Source organism: Lepisosteus platostomus, chromosome 6 (genome assembly GCF_059453375.1).
Source record: "Lepisosteus platostomus isolate fLepPlt1 chromosome 6, fLepPlt1.hap1, whole genome shotgun sequence".
Classification (NCBI taxonomy): domain Eukaryota; kingdom Metazoa; phylum Chordata; class Actinopteri; order Semionotiformes; family Lepisosteidae; genus Lepisosteus; species Lepisosteus platostomus.
Genome location: NC_142616.1, coordinates 57,119,124 through 57,136,202, shown reverse-complemented (window position 1 = coordinate 57,136,202; position 17,079 = coordinate 57,119,124). Strand labels below are relative to the sequence as shown.

Below are 17,079 nucleotides of genomic sequence, written 5' to 3'. Positions count from 1 at the left end.
GGATTTTTAATGACCACAGAAAGTCAGGACCTTGGTTTTACGTCTCATCCGAAGGACGGCGCCTGTTTACAGTATAGTGTCCACTCCCCCCCACACCCCTGTACTCATACAACAGTAAGGTCTTTGCACATTCTGCACACTAAACCCCTTTATAGATCTGCTTGACAAAGAGATAGTTAAACTTTTTAAACCTTTTTTAAACCATTTTGTAAAATGTTGCATTACACTCTAGTTCTTCTTTTTTTATTTTGTCTGTTACATGTGTGGTTTGAATAAGCTGCATTCACTGTAATATAAGATGACTTCTGTTCATCTTGTGTCCTTCATCTTCAATATCAGCTGAAAGACCATCCAAAAAATGGGCAGAAATGTGAATGTATTATAATGTACAAAGATAGACAACAGGGGGAAATATGCTAGAGTGCACATCATTGATACCCAATGCAAATCCTTCTAAATTGCTGTGATTTTGTAAAAGCTAGTATGTTTCCAGGCATTGTGCCTATAGCCCCTTATTCATTCACAAACTTCTCTTATTCAGGAAAATCAAAGAAGTGTTTGACTTACTACATGTAGAAATGTACTGTACAGCTTTTTATCAAGTCATTTTATTAATTTCCACCTTTAGTTTCTCACTTTCACCTGTCACATACCAACCTCTTACAAAACAGAAAAGTCTTTTCACATTCTTCATTGCTCCTACTTCCAGCATTTCTTCACTCGTGGCTCATTTAGTCAGACAACCAGCATCTGATCCCAGAGAATGTTTGGGATGCAACAGTGCCCTGGTCCTTTAGTTCACCTGTACATTCAAAACATTGTATACATTCTTCATCTTTTTCTTTTTCGTCTCTCTCCTTCTAATCACTTCACAGCGTTAGTTAAAACCATACAATACTCCTTATCCATGCTTCAACCTGAGAATAATTTTGGGTGCTGGACAAGGGTGTCTATTTCATATAATGTCACCAAAGTGCACACGCCTTTTCCTAACATTGCTGAATAAATATTGCTGAGAATACCTGTTTTACAAGTATAGCACATTTTTGTATTGGTTTCAATGATGGGGTTAGTTTGCTTTAAGATAGGGCATACCCCTTTTAGAATATCCATTAACAGCTGGCCCTATACTGTCCTAGTGGAACTAAACATACCTTTATCTGTCCAAAAAGTCTCTTATTCATGTTGATCATGCTGGCAAAAAAACAAGCCAAGGTCTTTACAGTTCATTTAAACAGAAATAAAAGCAAACTGCTTCGGCATCAGATGCATAAAAAAGCGAAACCAATTCAAAAGGTGCAGAAGTTTCTTAGAAGAAAACGGCTCCATTTGTGCTTCTCCAAAGTTCTTAACTCATATGTCTATTTTTTCTTACAGTTACCCATCCAAAATGGTGAGCGAAAAGCCACAAAGGAAATTGTCTTCCGTGGTATTTCAAGAAACCACGGGTACCAGCTTCACACGCTGGATATAGATGCTGCTCTCTGTGGTGTGGGACAGCAGGCAGTCAGTGCAAATGCTTATTGCAGCACCATCATTTATACACTTTCATTAGCATTTCTCCTTTTGTACAGTAAGAATATGCTCATATCTTCCCTCTTTGCTAGACAACATTTTTGCCACCTCTGGTCAGGCACAACAGAAGAGGGCCAGGTCTGTTTTGGAAATAGTCTGTTCATGTCCAGGCCTGATGTACACCTCAGGCTTCACTACTGCACTCATAGATGTTGTCTTCCACCAGTGCAATGACTTGTTCAAATTTATGCTGCAGCTGTGTCCTCTTGGTAGTGGGGTTGGCCTCTAGTGCATTCACAACCTGCAACAAGCACATTGGAAAGAGCCCATTTAAGTCTTTTGTACCCATCTTTGAGGAAAGCTAATTGTCTACACAGAGGCTGTGAGGAAAAGGTCCTTATAAAAGTATATGGAAAATGTCACCAACTGAAATCACCACATCTCAATAGTGATTCAGGTATTCTGTCCACAGTGTAATCACTCTCTCTCTCTTTATATAATGCTCTACTTTCATACTGTAAATATTGTTTCAGCAAATGAAAGTTGCATGAAAAAACAATGAAAAACTCAAGGAATCCACTTTACTTTGGGGAGACATTTCACTATGAAAAGAAAAATAATGAAGCAAGCCGACTTTTCAAGAAAAACATGGTACAGCTAAAATAACTATTTCCTAACCTATCTCAGCATTTCAACCAGGCAGCCTCTTTTAGAATCTGGCTGATTTAAAGTTATTTTTATTAGGGGGGTTAAAAATAGAAAGTGCAACGTGATACTCATTCGAGGTTGGCTTTCCGCTATATAGAACTTGCAGCCTTCTAGAATACAAAAATTGTCACATTCAGTCTGAACTCTTCACAAGTTACGGTGGAATTTATATCTTCAATTATAAGCTGAAGGCTATGCCAAGATAAAAAAGATAAAGATAAAGATAAAAACGATGAAACCTAAATAAAGAATCAAAGAGTTCTCATCATGGTTTATGCTGTGATCTGATTACATTTCTTTAATCTTCACTTTTGTTTTTTTTAAGTCAAACATCACAAACAGAATGGGAATAGCTAAGCCTAGCATGTTTCCTTCTTGTATGAATCAGAATAGGAACTGCTTGTCTGGAGGAAGCTGGAGGCACTGTTTTCTTACTTGTATTCGGTATCTCTTGGCGTACTTGTAGATTTCAGTCAGGGCCAGGTTTGTGTTGAACTCATTTCTGTATTTCTGAAAAATTGAGAAAAAAGGTGATATAATGATGTCTAGCATAAACAACACCTTTCCTTCATAGTACATATTAGTGCTCTTCTAAAACAACATCAGGCATGTGTGAATTTTCACTGGTCTAGAAAAAAGACTCACATTCTCCAGATAACTGCAGGTAATTAATATTTAGAACATTTAAGAATTATTGTAACGCAAATCAAAAACATCACTCTTCATTCTATAACGTAAGAGGTGAGTACTACTCTGTACATTTGTGACACTTCAACATTTGCAAACATAGTTCAGAAGAAGAAAATGCATATTCTTGAAACTTCTGTGTGTTCTGCCATTACAAAATTAACCTGGTAATACCAGGCAGCTTGATACTGTAACTGGATACATTTTATACTCAGTTCTTTCTGAATTGCCATTTTAACTAAAGAATCTATCCTTCACCCAGAAGCTTCTAATGATACAAAGACTTGGCAGTCTAAAATCCACCATAAAAGTAAGATTCTGATATCGGAATTTGAATCAAACTCCTGTCCTCTGAGATGCTTCACTAGTCTCTTACCCTGGACTCCTCGGCCAAGTGTGCATTCATTTCCTGTTCACTCAGGGGTGTCATTTCCTGGATCTGTTGGTAATACCGCTGAACAGTCTTCTTATACTCTGGGATTTCCTTGGCATATAGCAACTTGTTGGTGGGAGAATCCTGAAATGAAACCCAATTCCCCAGGATGATATGTGCCTTGTCAACACAGCTAGAGCTGAAGGGATGAAGCTGATTGTTAAACACTGTATTTCACTAGAACGTTTAATTTTAATTTTCCAATTTATCATTTGCCCCAATGAGTAAATGTTGAACTCCCATGAAATAAAAGCAGAATTGACATCTTGAGCACAACAATCTTTTGTTTTCCATTAGAAAAAAAATCACTTTTAAAAACTGTCACAAAAACAGTGTGAGTGTAATCTACTCAGCTGTGCCCTAAAGACATGCACCTGTATTTTGAGTTTAGTTAATCCCTTAAACAATTTTTTAAAGCTATCTGAAGTCATATAATCAAGATCACAGATAAGCTTTAGTCACTAATTGTGCACGAAAAACACCCACACAAACAGGAATTTCCTTTAACAATTGTAGGAAAGCAAAATGCAACCTTTTCAGTGTGCTTTTGTTTTCCAGATAGACTAATCCACCACCTCTTTTTCTGGCCATAGTTATTAAAAGAAAGTTCCAAATGTGGGTGAAAGTTTTTAAAACAGTTTATTTCCATGTCATTGAAGCACACAGTTTTGTTTTTAATCCATGTTTTTTCCCTATCCAAATACATTTTTCCAGTTTCTCTTCCCGATGGTGGGTCTCTTACGAATGACATTTGAGATTATCTGTCTGATATTCACATATCCCCAAATCTCTCTGTGCTCTACTTGATAAACAGCTCTTCCCTTCCTTTTCAAGCAGGGCATTTCCTTTGACTTTTCCATCTGTTGGATAACCCTACACCGGCCCTTTATTCATATTTTAGGACCTGAGATAACCATGTTTCCTGATGGAAATGGTTTCAAGAGTGGAACTACATTTGCCACTTCCTCTACTTTATCCTTAAATCCCATGTTCCCACCCATTCTGGCGTTATTGCATTCACTGTTTTGGAAAGCAAAACATCTAAAAGGATCTTGAATACTGCCTCGTTGTTTTCTCCTAGAAACACAGCCCTGTTCATAAAATTAAACTGAAGTCGGCAACAACATCAGCAACAACAAACATCGAACCACAGACAAGAATCAGACGTTTACAGTGTGGGGTTAAAGTTCCTTCCCTGGAAACACCAAAAGGTTATCTGTGGAAGGAAGATGAGTGTATGGGCCAGGATGCCTATTTAAGCTGATGATTTCCTGTACCAGCAGTTTGTTTTAAAAAAAAGTGGGAAAGGGTATCTCATGTCTCTTGTCCTAGACACCCCATTGACGCAACAGCAACATACATAACGAAAACTGGTAGAGAGGGTTAATAATGAAAGACTTTTAATGACCTTACCTTGCCTAGCTGCAGATCTGATATGGAGCATGCATCAATGAAAGCCTGGGCAATGACGGACAGACAGGCGTCCATGTGATCCGTCTTGTCAATGTCAAACACAAATTGAGGGTTCTTCAAAATGTTCACCCAAAACCGCAGAGGCAAGCTGCCAAAGACACAGAAGCACGGTCGGTGCTGCAGCTCACACTCATTCGCTTCACGCTAATTAAATACAAATGAAATGTGTTCCAAGAATTCATTAATTAAAAATTCAATAATTAAATGTATCCCATATCACCATGTGGAGCATGTGAAAACAGAACTCCACCGGCAAAGGGATTCTTGTTGCTGGATCTTTGCCAGGGGGCTGCTTAAAAATCTATCCCTTTTAAAGCTCTCAAACTGTAATGGGCTTGCATACAGATTTCCAAGCACTTCGTAAGTGAAGAAAATTTCTTCAAATGTAGAAAGTTTTGTGACTGAGCCTTACCAGTACGATCCTAACCTTTCCCACAACCAGAACACTGGGTGATCCACACTCTTGCATTCCTAAGGTGCTCATGTATGAGTAGCTTCAAAGATGGGAATTAAGGATACGATCTCATTACTAATGACTGTTCATGTACAGTGCAGTCACCTGATAAGAGAACTCCTGCATTACATACTGTATAGTGAATCCCATGCTGTGTTTTGCTATCATACCTGTTGGTCTTCCAGATGTGCAAAGTATCTGGGTCAGTGATGCCTCTTCTGTCAGCCTGTTCTTCCAGGAAATCAAAAAAGTACTTGACAGCGAGGGGAGGCTTGTCCTGAGGGATGCTGAGGACTGCCTGGAACAGGTCATCCAGAAACTTCTGGAGAGTCCCCTGTGAAATAAAAGTAACCGGAAACAAAATCAGGGGTTGGGGTATTGTTAAAAAAAAGTTAAGATTGTGATGAACAGTTTATCATTGATCATTAATGATCAACTCACTACTAATTTGTGGATTTCTCCTGCTTGCTTTATTAATTTAGGTTACACCAGAGTAAAAGAGGTACATCAATGGCTAAACAAAGATGCTCAGTCACTGCCCAGGTTACTATAATGAACCAACTGCTCTTTTGGTTGGGTCACTTATAGTCGTAATGGTGTTTACTGAGTAAGAAACACGGAAAGCCATGCTGAATGAGAAGATGGAAGTGACTTCAATAAAAAAATAAAGAACCATTTCAGAGGTTGTGGTGCTCCTGAGCTTGGCTCAACCCAGAGACAGCAGACTGAGACAGTAGCCTGAGTATTAACCTTGGTGGAGAGCAGCCTTGTGAGGTAGATCTCTGGCAGAACTTTCTTCCGGTGACTGTGCCTCTGGGACCTCTTTGTCTCCATTAGCTCGTCGTTTGGAGCAACCTGTTTTTACGAAATATTAATAAGACACATTCAACAAATTGGCAGTGACTTTTGTTGGACTTTTTAGGTTAATGGGCTTAGATTTTCCACTTACTTATCAGTATGACTATTCAAAGCCCTTGTGTATCACTTTGCACAACAGAACTTTATGTTTTTAATCATATACTAGAGTTTTCGTTTCTTGTGATTTAAATATGCTATCAATGAGCTTGGTCGTACATGTAATTTATTATTAATTTAGGTCACTCATTATTGTATCCTAAACAACTTATATTTATGCACCTCGGTATTTCACTAGGGCAGTCACATTGCTTATGGGTACAAGAGGAGTATCCAGCCTGGGATCTGAACCCACAACTCTCCAGTTCTGAGGACAAAGCCCTAACCACTACTCCAAACTGCTGCCATCTAATCTGCCTTTTGCAAACATCACATACATTTATGTACCCATCTTGTATACATAATAGGTACAGTATGATACTGTCTTTTTTTCTCTTTAAATATTTTAGAAGGTATATCACTGCTTTACGTTTTAACAGTCTGCCTAATGCCAGCCAGAGCTTACCAGATGAACATATTTTTCTGTGTCCAAGTCTTTTACTGTAGAAACAAAATAAAGAAATATTTTTAATCATTAAGTCACAATATCAAAGATTACAGTTCCAGTTCTGATGGATTATTTTAGAATTCTGTTTCCTCATCATAAGATTTGACTAAGGTCTAAATAAACATTGAAACTGAATTTTCAAAACAATTCTTTTGGCAGGCAGGTATTTTCCAAACCATATCTATATTTGCTGATCAGATTTCAGACCTGATTAAACTGAAGGTGCCTTTAATTATGTATTGTACAATAAAATTAGAGTTCTAATCATTACAAGCAACCCTTTGCCAAAACTGAACAAGAAAATAACTGTTGCCATATTGCAAAAATTTAAAGCTCTATACTGTTGTGGCTTAGAAATTTGAATCGCTAAAACATATTCCTTTTTTGTTTTGCTTTTAAAAGTAGTATACCCACTCTATGTTATTTCTAACTACTTTCTTACTATTCCTAATTGAGTCACAAAATCACTAAAATGTTCAAATGAGTTTAATCAATTTTGGTCCACAGGCACTAAAAGAGCAGGGTATGACATTAGAATTTTTTTCAAACTGATTTCTTAAATCCATAAAAAAGGACCATGAAGAGGGGAATTACATTACAGTGATACTATATAAAGGAGTCCTCAGTTTTCCGTAGTCTTACGTTTCCCATCAGAAAAACAGTTTTACTTTCAATGTTACAATACCAGATAATCCCCATGCAACAAATAATTTGTAACAAGTAACCAACGGAAGGATTAAGATCTGTGCCTTACTTTTAAGATGGTTTAAACAGGGAAGTGTGAATTTAAATATACAATTCCATTCCTAATCTTTGCACAAATTGTAGTCAGTGAAGCAAACTTTCAAGCATCTCGGTTACTCTGAACTGAATATCGATGCTGAAGAAGATTCAGTTAAATCAATTTCAGGACAATTTCAAAATGGGACACATACTGTATAGCAAAAAGACATCGGTTTGTGTTTATGGGAGCAGCTCAGTGCTGCTATTATCAATGACATACCTCTTCCAAGTGTGTTGTCTCGCTTGTCTTTCAAACTCATGGCAAGTGACGCTTCTTCGGGGATCTGGGAGAGTGAAAGTTTAATATTGACAATAGAATAGCTGATTATTAAATACAGTCTTAGCATAAAGGCTGATTCAATAAACTCAGCACACAATTGAAAGTTTGAGTACTTCTCTCTTGAACTGGAACAAGTTGTCAAGCTTCTCGCAGAAACAATTGTTTAGCAATATGAAGCAGCACGACAGTAGAGCCCTACCTTGTAATGAAAGACAGTGTTCAGCTTCTTTCTCCCGTCCTCCATCACAGACGTGTCATCCAGGTCAAGAAGAAGACGGCTGTCATTGCCAGAAGCAAACCACTCTAGAGCAAAGACATGATACAATACAATATGTTAAAACTTTGGCTTTATTGGTTAATTTAATGCCTTAACATCACCAGATTCAATCTACAATCAGATTTTGAGCATGTACCTAAAAGGTGGCATCCACATAGGCTGAATTGCCATATATCACAGAAGAGTTGGCATTAAGGTTCTGAAACTGTGAATAATATTTAGGTAACATTAACCAGTGTGATTTCACCTAAAGGCCCTTCTTACTTATTATTGTTTCCCAAACGATTAAGGACACCACCTTCTTAATAAAATACCACACTTTAAATTATATTGGCATGGCCAATGTTATGTAATTGTAGTGTTTATGAAAAGAGGAGGTGTCTGGAAGTCTGAACTTTGCAATGATGCTGAAGAGACTGAAGAGCCCATCTCTAGCTGAGATTCTCACCCAGGTCCACATCCTCAGCTCTGGGCCACTGGGAGAAGGGCAGGTTCTTGTAAAAGGCCTCCAGGATTTTCTCCTTGACTTGACAGATGGTGTCTGTATCCATTACCCGAACTGTAAGTGAGTCCATCCCACAGCCTTGGAAAGACACATTAATATTCTGTGTGGAAGACAAGGTCAGTGTTAGACTCGTATGTGGTAATGTTTTAAGGAAATGTTTTATAACTTACTCCTTAGGGATTGTTTTATTAAATGGTTTGGATGGATGTCAGTAAAAGTCTACTTGGATAGAATTAACATAATTGTGCAGTGTATTCCTATAGTTTCGACATGCCTTCATTGTACTTTACTACACTCAACCATGACAATATCCTGTTGTACTACAGTGTACATTCCTTAGAAATGAACTGTAGCATAAAATGGTATTTCCAGGTTTAGTGCAGCAAAATGAAGCCATGTTAAAAACTCAGGAAATCAGAGCATCAGAGAATCAGACAGAATCATCAGAGTTCAATAAATTGAGTGTAATTTTTTTCCCCAATTCTTAATATTGATTAATGGTGCAGACACCATCTGCTGCATAGATGGAAACCCATGACTTTTGAGAAGAAGAATATTCTTCAGTGTGCTCTATGGGACAAGACAGCAGTAGAACAATTGTGGGATGTTCTTTCCACCTCTGTGCCTCACCTGGGGCTTGGCTTCGATGTTCTCCCGCAGGAGCCATTCCTCATTGAGAGTGTACCGGGCCTTCCCTGTGATGGCATCAATGGACCCCTTGTTTATTTGCTGCTTGATTGCACAGAGCAGCAAAAAGAAAGGCTCACCCACTATTTCCTAGGGAAAAAACCAAAAGCAACCTGTTATTACATATATATATACAGTATATACATACTCTGTAGGTAAAATGCATGGCCACTTGCAAATTTTAGAGCTTAAGCCTATTTAGAAATGAAGCTCAGAATGAAGAGAGAATACACCTCGCTCCATGTGGTTCAGACCGCAGTCTCTCATTGTCCTGTTTCTCCAAGCAAATAATATATTACAATTGGAAACGAGATGGCAAAGACTTGACAGTCGCTTAAAAATGGATATTTTATTTAAAATAAATAGAAATATTGTTATTAAATGTGCAGCTGTATTAACTCCAATTTTATGTTGTACTGTACCTTAAATATTTTAAAGATCTGTTTTTTTTCAATCCGTTGCAGTATTTAGCAACAGTCCATGAACATGCATGATGGCTGCTGTCATTCTCACAATGACAGTATACACAGGAAATCTGTATGTAACGGAGGTTTTAAGGAATATTCAAGAAAAGAGCTTTTGAGACTAAACCACAATCTTTTTTCAACCATCCCAAATTTGTTAACTTTGCATACTGTTATTTTTGGGGGGGAGAAATGCTAAACTCTTTCAAAATCAACTGATACACAGCTGGTTCACAAACAGCAGTTAAAAGATGTCTTGGGTGCATAAATGTTTCTGCCAATGAAAAGCTTTTCGCAACAACAGTGACTCTGTATCCATATAAAACCACAGATCTTTCCAATGAAGTCCCAGTCAAATGAGTAATGTAACTGCACACAATCTAAGGGAGCCAAGCAACCTGACTATCAGATCATCAGATGTACGGTCTTTATACTTGTCATGTGATGTGCAGAAGTCACCTTCAGGTAGCTGTACATGCAGATGGACATCCAGTTTGTCAGCATCTTCTCCACTACAGACTCTGTCCTCCGCAACATCAGCTTAGGGTTCTTGGATGCAGAAGCATCTATCAGGTCTACTAGCAGGTCCTTCATGATGCTGGTGTAATACTCCAGTTTACCATGGAGAGCGATTGTGAGGAGAGAGGCCAGGTTACACCTGAACAGAAAAAGACAGATACTTATGTCAAAATGGAATCTCCATTCTCAATGTAACAGTCACTCAGAGCTGCTTCTCTGGTCAGTGTGAATGTAAGTTGGATGTTTTTGATGTTTTTTTCAACCATCAGAACTGTCCTACTGCACAGATCCATTGAAAAACACTAGAAAATCATCCTCATACTGTATATGTAACAATTTGGCTTTGTGTTTATAACTATCTCTTGCATTGAAAATGATTCTATTTCTTACAGCTACATATCATAAGTCCTACATATCTTCATAAGTCCTACATATCCTTCATCAAAACATTTTTTTAATTTAGGTTAGTTGTTTTTTGGAAGCTGCATGCAAAAATGTGTTGGATGGTGATGGAGTCACTTAATCACTAAGTAATTTAATCTCATTTTTCATGGTGTCTGTAAGAGGATGCTGCTTGCCTGTCCTGATGTGAAATACCAGAGCCAAAATGAAAAACACAAACCCAGTGAAATGACAGTATTCTGAAACACTTTCTTCAAGAGTACCTGTCTCGCACAGCAAAGTCCTTCTGCTGCTCCAGCGCGTGGACAAACGTAATAAGGAAGTGCTTGTTGTTGAGCAATGTGGAGAATAACGAGATTCCTTCCTCCATGTTCGGTTTGTGGTTGCTGGTAGCCTGCATGCAAACGTGGACATGGAAATGTGACTTCAATACAGGAATATGAGCCCTTGACATAACAATTTTAAATATACAAAAATGCTTTTATGCATATCTGAGTGACAATATATTAGTGTCTAAACACTACACCCACTTAATATAATTAGAAGCCATATCTGTTATGTTTTCAGTGATCTAGACATTTATATCCTCCATTTAATGAGGTGTTTTTCCGACTCTTTGAAATGAAACAATGCACAATGCAGGTGTTCCTTTTTCCATTTCATCTTAATTGCAAATGCAGATGAAGCACTATAAAAAGGTTCCAAAAGTTTCCAGGTCCGTTTGTTTTTTCAGTGGCCCACCTTCCAGTCCTGCAACAGGGGGTGGGTTTCCTGTACAGCCCTGGGTCCCAGAGCATCATTTTCGTATATCGGCTGGACAAAGCTTCTCTCATAGTCTGAGCACATCTGGGGGGAGATGAAGACATACACACCATTACAGTTGGGACAAACTTAGCCCTGCTCTTATAGGAAATGGCCAGTGGCCTTAGGATAAGCACATAGAGACAGGTTTGTGGCAAACTCTTTCATGCAATATTACACTGAAGAAGACCACATTTGTTGGCAATTTATCAGAATTATTTCTGGACTAGGAATTAACCTTTCCATCTGTGCTATAGAGCACACACTTGTAACAATTTTACATTTTCTTTTACAATAAGGAAAGTTACATCTGAAAATGTATTCATTCCTACACTGAAAAATTAAAATATTTTCTTCCAAGCAAGCCATAGTACTTCAGATTCAGTTGAAAAGCAATTATGGATACAAGCATTAATGGACAATTTAAAAATAAAAACCTAAACTGAATAAGTGTTTAGAATAAATCAACTTCAAGGCATTTTTTACAGCTGAATTTGAAATATTTGCAAGGTTTTCAATTTTGATATTTAATGTGCTTATTAAGTATTCCATCTACAAAGATTTTGAGTCATACACTTTGTTGCATAACATAAGCAAACAATTTCTTGGGCCCTGCTAAACATTTCCCTGAATATTAACAGTCAAAGAGAAGTTAAAAAGAAGAGATCTCACGCCTCTTCTGAAACTAGAATGGTCTGTTATTTTAGACTTCCAGCATTCAGCATGATTTTCAGAGACTGTTTTGACCAAGTTGATTTATTTTACAGCAATGCTACTTTTCAGCACCGAAACACTCCCCCTGCCCCTGAGATTAAAAAAAACAAACACTGAGCTGCCCACTAGTTTCTAAGATTCTGACCTCATTTCTGAACTCTTCCAAGAAGGTACATGTATGATGTGGCAATTTTGATTGTGTGCCCAGTATTGTTCTATTTGTCTGCTGGCCCCCTTTTCTGACTTTGGCAGTAAAACACAATACCCACCTTGGGAAAGAAAGTTCTTGTAACAAACTGCTTGTATTCCAGAAAAGGAATTCCCTGGCTGCGGTTTAACTCCTCGGTGAGGTCTGTCATGTCTGTCTGCAGTTCAGCAAAGCCTTGTTGGGGGGAGGGAGGAAGAACATGGCACATCCTTTGTCACAGTCAGCTCAATTTTATTTGGCAGAAACAAAAAAAGGAGAACCTTCTTTTCCCATCCCTTTCTTACTGACTGATGGGTTCTCTCCCACTCTTCTGTGCTTAATTTTAAGAGGTGGGTAACAAATACCAGTCACCTGCTTGTCATGTACTTGTCCACGTTCTGAACTTTTTAAGTTCTGCAAGACAGTGCTGTCAAAGAGAAACATTGCTCGACATCTCACTTCTGACAGCAGCATCACCACCTTGTAGCCTGTTCATGTCTGAAGCTAAGGAACAGTGGGCCTGGTCAGTGGGAGACCTCTAAGCCAGGTTGCTACTGTAAGTGGTGTAGGCAGACCACCAGGTGGCCCAATTCCCTCTGGACCGGAATGTCCAAAACCAGTGCTCACTGTAGTGACCAGGGACGGCCCTTCAGATGACACATTAACCTCCTGACTGTATGGTATTACAACAATTACATGGCACTGTTCATACTGTAAGAAAGGGAGTGGTATCTTCAGTGTACTGGCTAAATTTGTACTCACTGTCTGGCTTTTCTCACTCTCCGCCTTCATTTAATTGGTGAAGTAATTTCTCACTTATTCACCTGATCTGTGTGGTGGGTCTTCTGTTGTATAATGGCTGCTGTGAGTCACTGAAGTGGGTGGTATACTTATTGATGCATGCATACAGTATGTGTGACACACTGTGGGATCTTTTGTTTACAAAAGACACCATTCACATTTTGACAATAAAATCATTTTGAAACTCTAATTAGTGAATAGTAACAATAGCTAAACTTTCTTTCTGAAGAAAGAGCTTTTCCTTGAAATGTTGGGCACGTCATAAAGTTTTTCCTTCCCTTTTTGATCTCAAGAAACACCCTCTATATTTTTATAGGCCACAGCAGAAGATCGACCACAAAAATCCTGTGTCCTCGTCAAGATGACTAAGATATCATTGTGAAAAAAAAGCATTGAAGGAACATGACCAGAGAACACATAAAATGATGTCCAAGATACATAAAAATATTATGACAAAACTCCATAATAATCAAATTCGTTCCTGGTGTGCTTTATGAGTTTTACTAGAATTTCACATTTTAAGAAAAAAATAATCTGAAGGAGGTAGATGTGAAAAACATTTGCTTAAGATAGTAAGTTACTGTAAGATTTCAGCAAAATTCCAAACCATGTTACAGAGCTACAGATGTGGTGGTGCTGGTGAGGTGCTTGTTTTTCTGTTCACCCTTGAAACAGATGTCTGTTCTGAGCTATGTCTCATTAGTTTCAGTTATAATATAAAAGAGACAAGGTTATTAATCATACCAACCCTGTGGCGAAATGGTGGTATAATTAGAGACCAATGTTTACTTGATCAGTGCTAAAGAAACAATGATGGCAGCAACAAATTCCTGCACTAGTATGTATTGGCTAAGCTTTTCAGTTTTTAGTTCTGCCCTCTGCAAATCCACTTCATCACCTCACCAGATGCTTTGGGAAACACTTCCTACGCCAAAAACACCAAAACTAAATTAAATAAAAATAAAAGTGACTTCTTTCATCAAGCATCTGATTCCAATTGGAGTTACAGCTGTCTCCCAATTGTCTTGATTATAATATAAAAAAATAATTTAAAAAAGCACAAGTCCAGTAGCAGACCATGAACATATTGTCAATGATTATGTATAGAAAAGAAGGGGGAACTGTCATTGCAATAATTTGGGGGGGAAGTTAAGCCACTGAGCCAGAAGGGTTTTCACAGAATACTGCTCGCAAACGTTAGATCAGAGGGTTGGATTACCTTTGCGGATTTCCTCTCGAATCTGGGATTCCATTTCTTCCATTTGGACTAAGGTCTTCTGCCAGTAGCGCTCTGCCCTGCGGCTCTTCGTGCAGTACACCACCAGCGCTGTGGAGAAAAGAGATGGGCGCCTTTTGAGAAAACCTAAGCACGGTGGGCGATTTTGGCAGCATGAGCTGGGAATATTGCGTGTCTGCCACAGTCATAACAGGGAAATGAACCAGCGAATGGGCTGAATGGATGCCGTCAGATCTACCGCCAAGGTTAAGCTGCTGCTGTTAAATAGCATTTGTCACTGTGGACAGGTGGAAAGGCAGGGAGAGTGATTCGTCTCCTTACAACTCACTCATCTGAATGTTGTATTTATAGAATGTAATCCCGTTTTTAAAAATGGGTTTTACTAAAGTAGGTTGTTTTCTTAAAAGTGGGACAATGGCAGCCTAGATGGTTTTGTTTTTAGTATATTTTTATAGAGTTACGATGTTATTGCATATTCTCAGTACCATTCATGTTGAGAAGCCATAACTCACTGTGTATTTCAGTCCCAAAAAGCCTTATGGAGACATAATCTAATGAAACAAGAGCTCTGTTTGAAATGTGAATAGCACTTTTAGAATGAGATTTTGATCACACACACTACAAGGAACAGCTGTGCTTTTGAGCTGCACTTCAGATGAAGGGCTAGAGGTCCACTCCTTGTAACTGGAGTGGAAGAAATTGACAGTTTAAAGGTTGTGAGAAACTCAAGTGCACACAGCAATCCTGCTTCCATTATTATCTTTTATCTATGTCTATGTATCTGGTGTCGAGTGAAATATCTGCCTTAATTAAAGCAGTGACTGCTTACTATCAGCAGCAATATCGCCCTGCAGCTCACAACTGAGAACCCACTGAAGCTCAGCAGGTATGAGCCTGGCCAGTGCCTGGATGGTAGATCTCCTGGGAAAGCTGCTGGAAGAGGTGTTAGTGGGACCAGCAGGGAGGGCTCACCCTGCAGTCTCTGTGGATCCTAATCTGACGTGGAAACTATACTATAAAAAAGACACCATCCTTTGGATGAGACGTAAACTCAAGGTCCTGACTCTCCATGATCATTAAAAATCCCAGGGTGTTCCTCGAAAAGAGTAGGTGTCCTGGACAAATTTCTCCTTCTGGCCTTTACCAATCATGGCCTCCTAATAATCCAAATCTATGAATTGGCTTCATTACTCTGTTCTCCTCCTCACTGATAGCTGGTGTGTGGGGAGCGTACTGGTGCACTTTGGCTGTCGTCGCATCACCCAGGTGGGGGCTACACATTGGTGGTGACAGAAGGGCAGAACCCATTACCTGTAAAGTGGTTTGAGATGAGTGCCCAGAAAAGCTCTGAATAAGTGTAAGGATATTATTCTGATATTATTATATTACTAAACTGCAGTGACATGATTAGCCAGCTTCTCAAAACCTTTGGATTCAACATGAACTGACACCGTGAACCATCTTACCTACTGTGCAGAAAAGCAGCAAGACACAGCACACTACAATGGACACCACAATCGCCAGCTCACTGCCTCCCAGCTGCACCATGGCAATGACCTTGCGGAAATTCCCAACCTCCACCTGAACAGAGACAGAAAGAGTTTCCTTTACTTCCTATAATCAAACACAGAGCTTCAAAGAAGAGGATATGACCTTCAGCAGGCAGACACTCTTCCCAGGAGTGCCTATCTTCATAGAAGAGTATAAAACACTGTGCCTGGCTAAATATGAACTACCGTCGAACCACACTGGCCTGGGATTGAGGTGCTAATTTCTTCCATTTCGTGAGCAAATAGCAAAGAAGTTATTTTTACTTTCATTTGACCTCTGGGCTGAATTTTAAAGCAAGATATCATGTCATCTAGCCAGACAAATGTCCAAATGACATTTAATAATATGACAATTTTATACTGGACAATGTGCAAATTGATTTGTCTCTCGATGAAAGGAGTTCTCCACTGTAGTGCCCTTAGGAAAAGTCTGATCCCGTTTGAAGGAGCAGGAAAGTTTGAACGTGCCTATCATCACCAAAAAGAGGACATTTTTGTAGAACAATGGAAGAAAATGTATGTTTTGTGTCAGTACTAAAACACCAAGTTTAATTGGGGCAAAAAGTATTTTTGGAAAATAATGTTTTACTTAAAAGTTACTTCAAAGGTAAATATACTCAATTTACATTTATTGAATCATTTTACATATTTCTCTTCTTTTGCATTTTACATTTTTGAAAAGAAACCTGAAGAACACACGCTACCAATACAATTCTGAAGAATTACACATTCTAATGTAGATGTGGATATTAGAAGGTGGTCATATTACAAAACATTGTATTACAAAATAGATCGGATGGGTCTCAATTCTTAACTCAAAGTTACTGAAACCATCTGGCCAACATCAGTTTTTCAGCCTCTTTCTCAATATTTCTATGCTTGGTATTGCAACACCTTCAAAGCCATTATTTTGCCTTAATTACAGTGCACTGATATTGGGCTAGGTTTATTATAAAAATATATCTTTAACTTACATTTATTTGGTCTTTTTTTATTCAGTTATTTCCCTAGTGCTTTTCTGATCTTATGACTATGTCTTAAGAAAACTCCCTATGTTTTTGAATCTATCGAGAAATTGGATCTATCCAGTTCCAACTCTGTGACACTCCCTTGGCTTTCTGTGCAAGTTATATAAGTTGC

General features: G+C 38.5%; 1 protein-coding gene across 1 annotated transcript in view; it reads right to left on the bottom strand.

The window, feature by feature from the left end:
- Window positions 1-592: 592 nt before the first annotated feature.
- plxnd1 (plexin D1) overlaps window positions 593-17,079 on the bottom strand; it is a 59,490-nt gene continuing 43,003 nt past the window's right edge. Inside the window, exons 20-36 of the mRNA XM_088636491.1 lie at window positions 15,856-15,970; window positions 14,372-14,479; window positions 12,434-12,546; window positions 11,391-11,495; window positions 10,913-11,043; window positions 10,188-10,386; window positions 9,208-9,354; window positions 8,521-8,677; window positions 7,995-8,098; window positions 7,736-7,799; window positions 6,691-6,725; window positions 6,021-6,125; window positions 5,441-5,604; window positions 4,757-4,904; window positions 3,287-3,427; window positions 2,659-2,733; window positions 593-1,816 (exon numbers count right to left, since the gene is read on the bottom strand). Of these exons, the coding sequence (XP_088492617.1) occupies window positions 1,700-1,816; window positions 2,659-2,733; window positions 3,287-3,427; window positions 4,757-4,904; window positions 5,441-5,604; window positions 6,021-6,125; window positions 6,691-6,725; window positions 7,736-7,799; window positions 7,995-8,098; window positions 8,521-8,677; window positions 9,208-9,354; window positions 10,188-10,386; window positions 10,913-11,043; window positions 11,391-11,495; window positions 12,434-12,546; window positions 14,372-14,479; window positions 15,856-15,970 (2,028 nt within the window). The 3' untranslated portion in view covers window positions 593-1,699. The remainder of the gene's footprint in view (window positions 1,817-2,658; window positions 2,734-3,286; window positions 3,428-4,756; window positions 4,905-5,440; window positions 5,605-6,020; window positions 6,126-6,690; window positions 6,726-7,735; window positions 7,800-7,994; window positions 8,099-8,520; window positions 8,678-9,207; window positions 9,355-10,187; window positions 10,387-10,912; window positions 11,044-11,390; window positions 11,496-12,433; window positions 12,547-14,371; window positions 14,480-15,855; window positions 15,971-17,079) is intronic.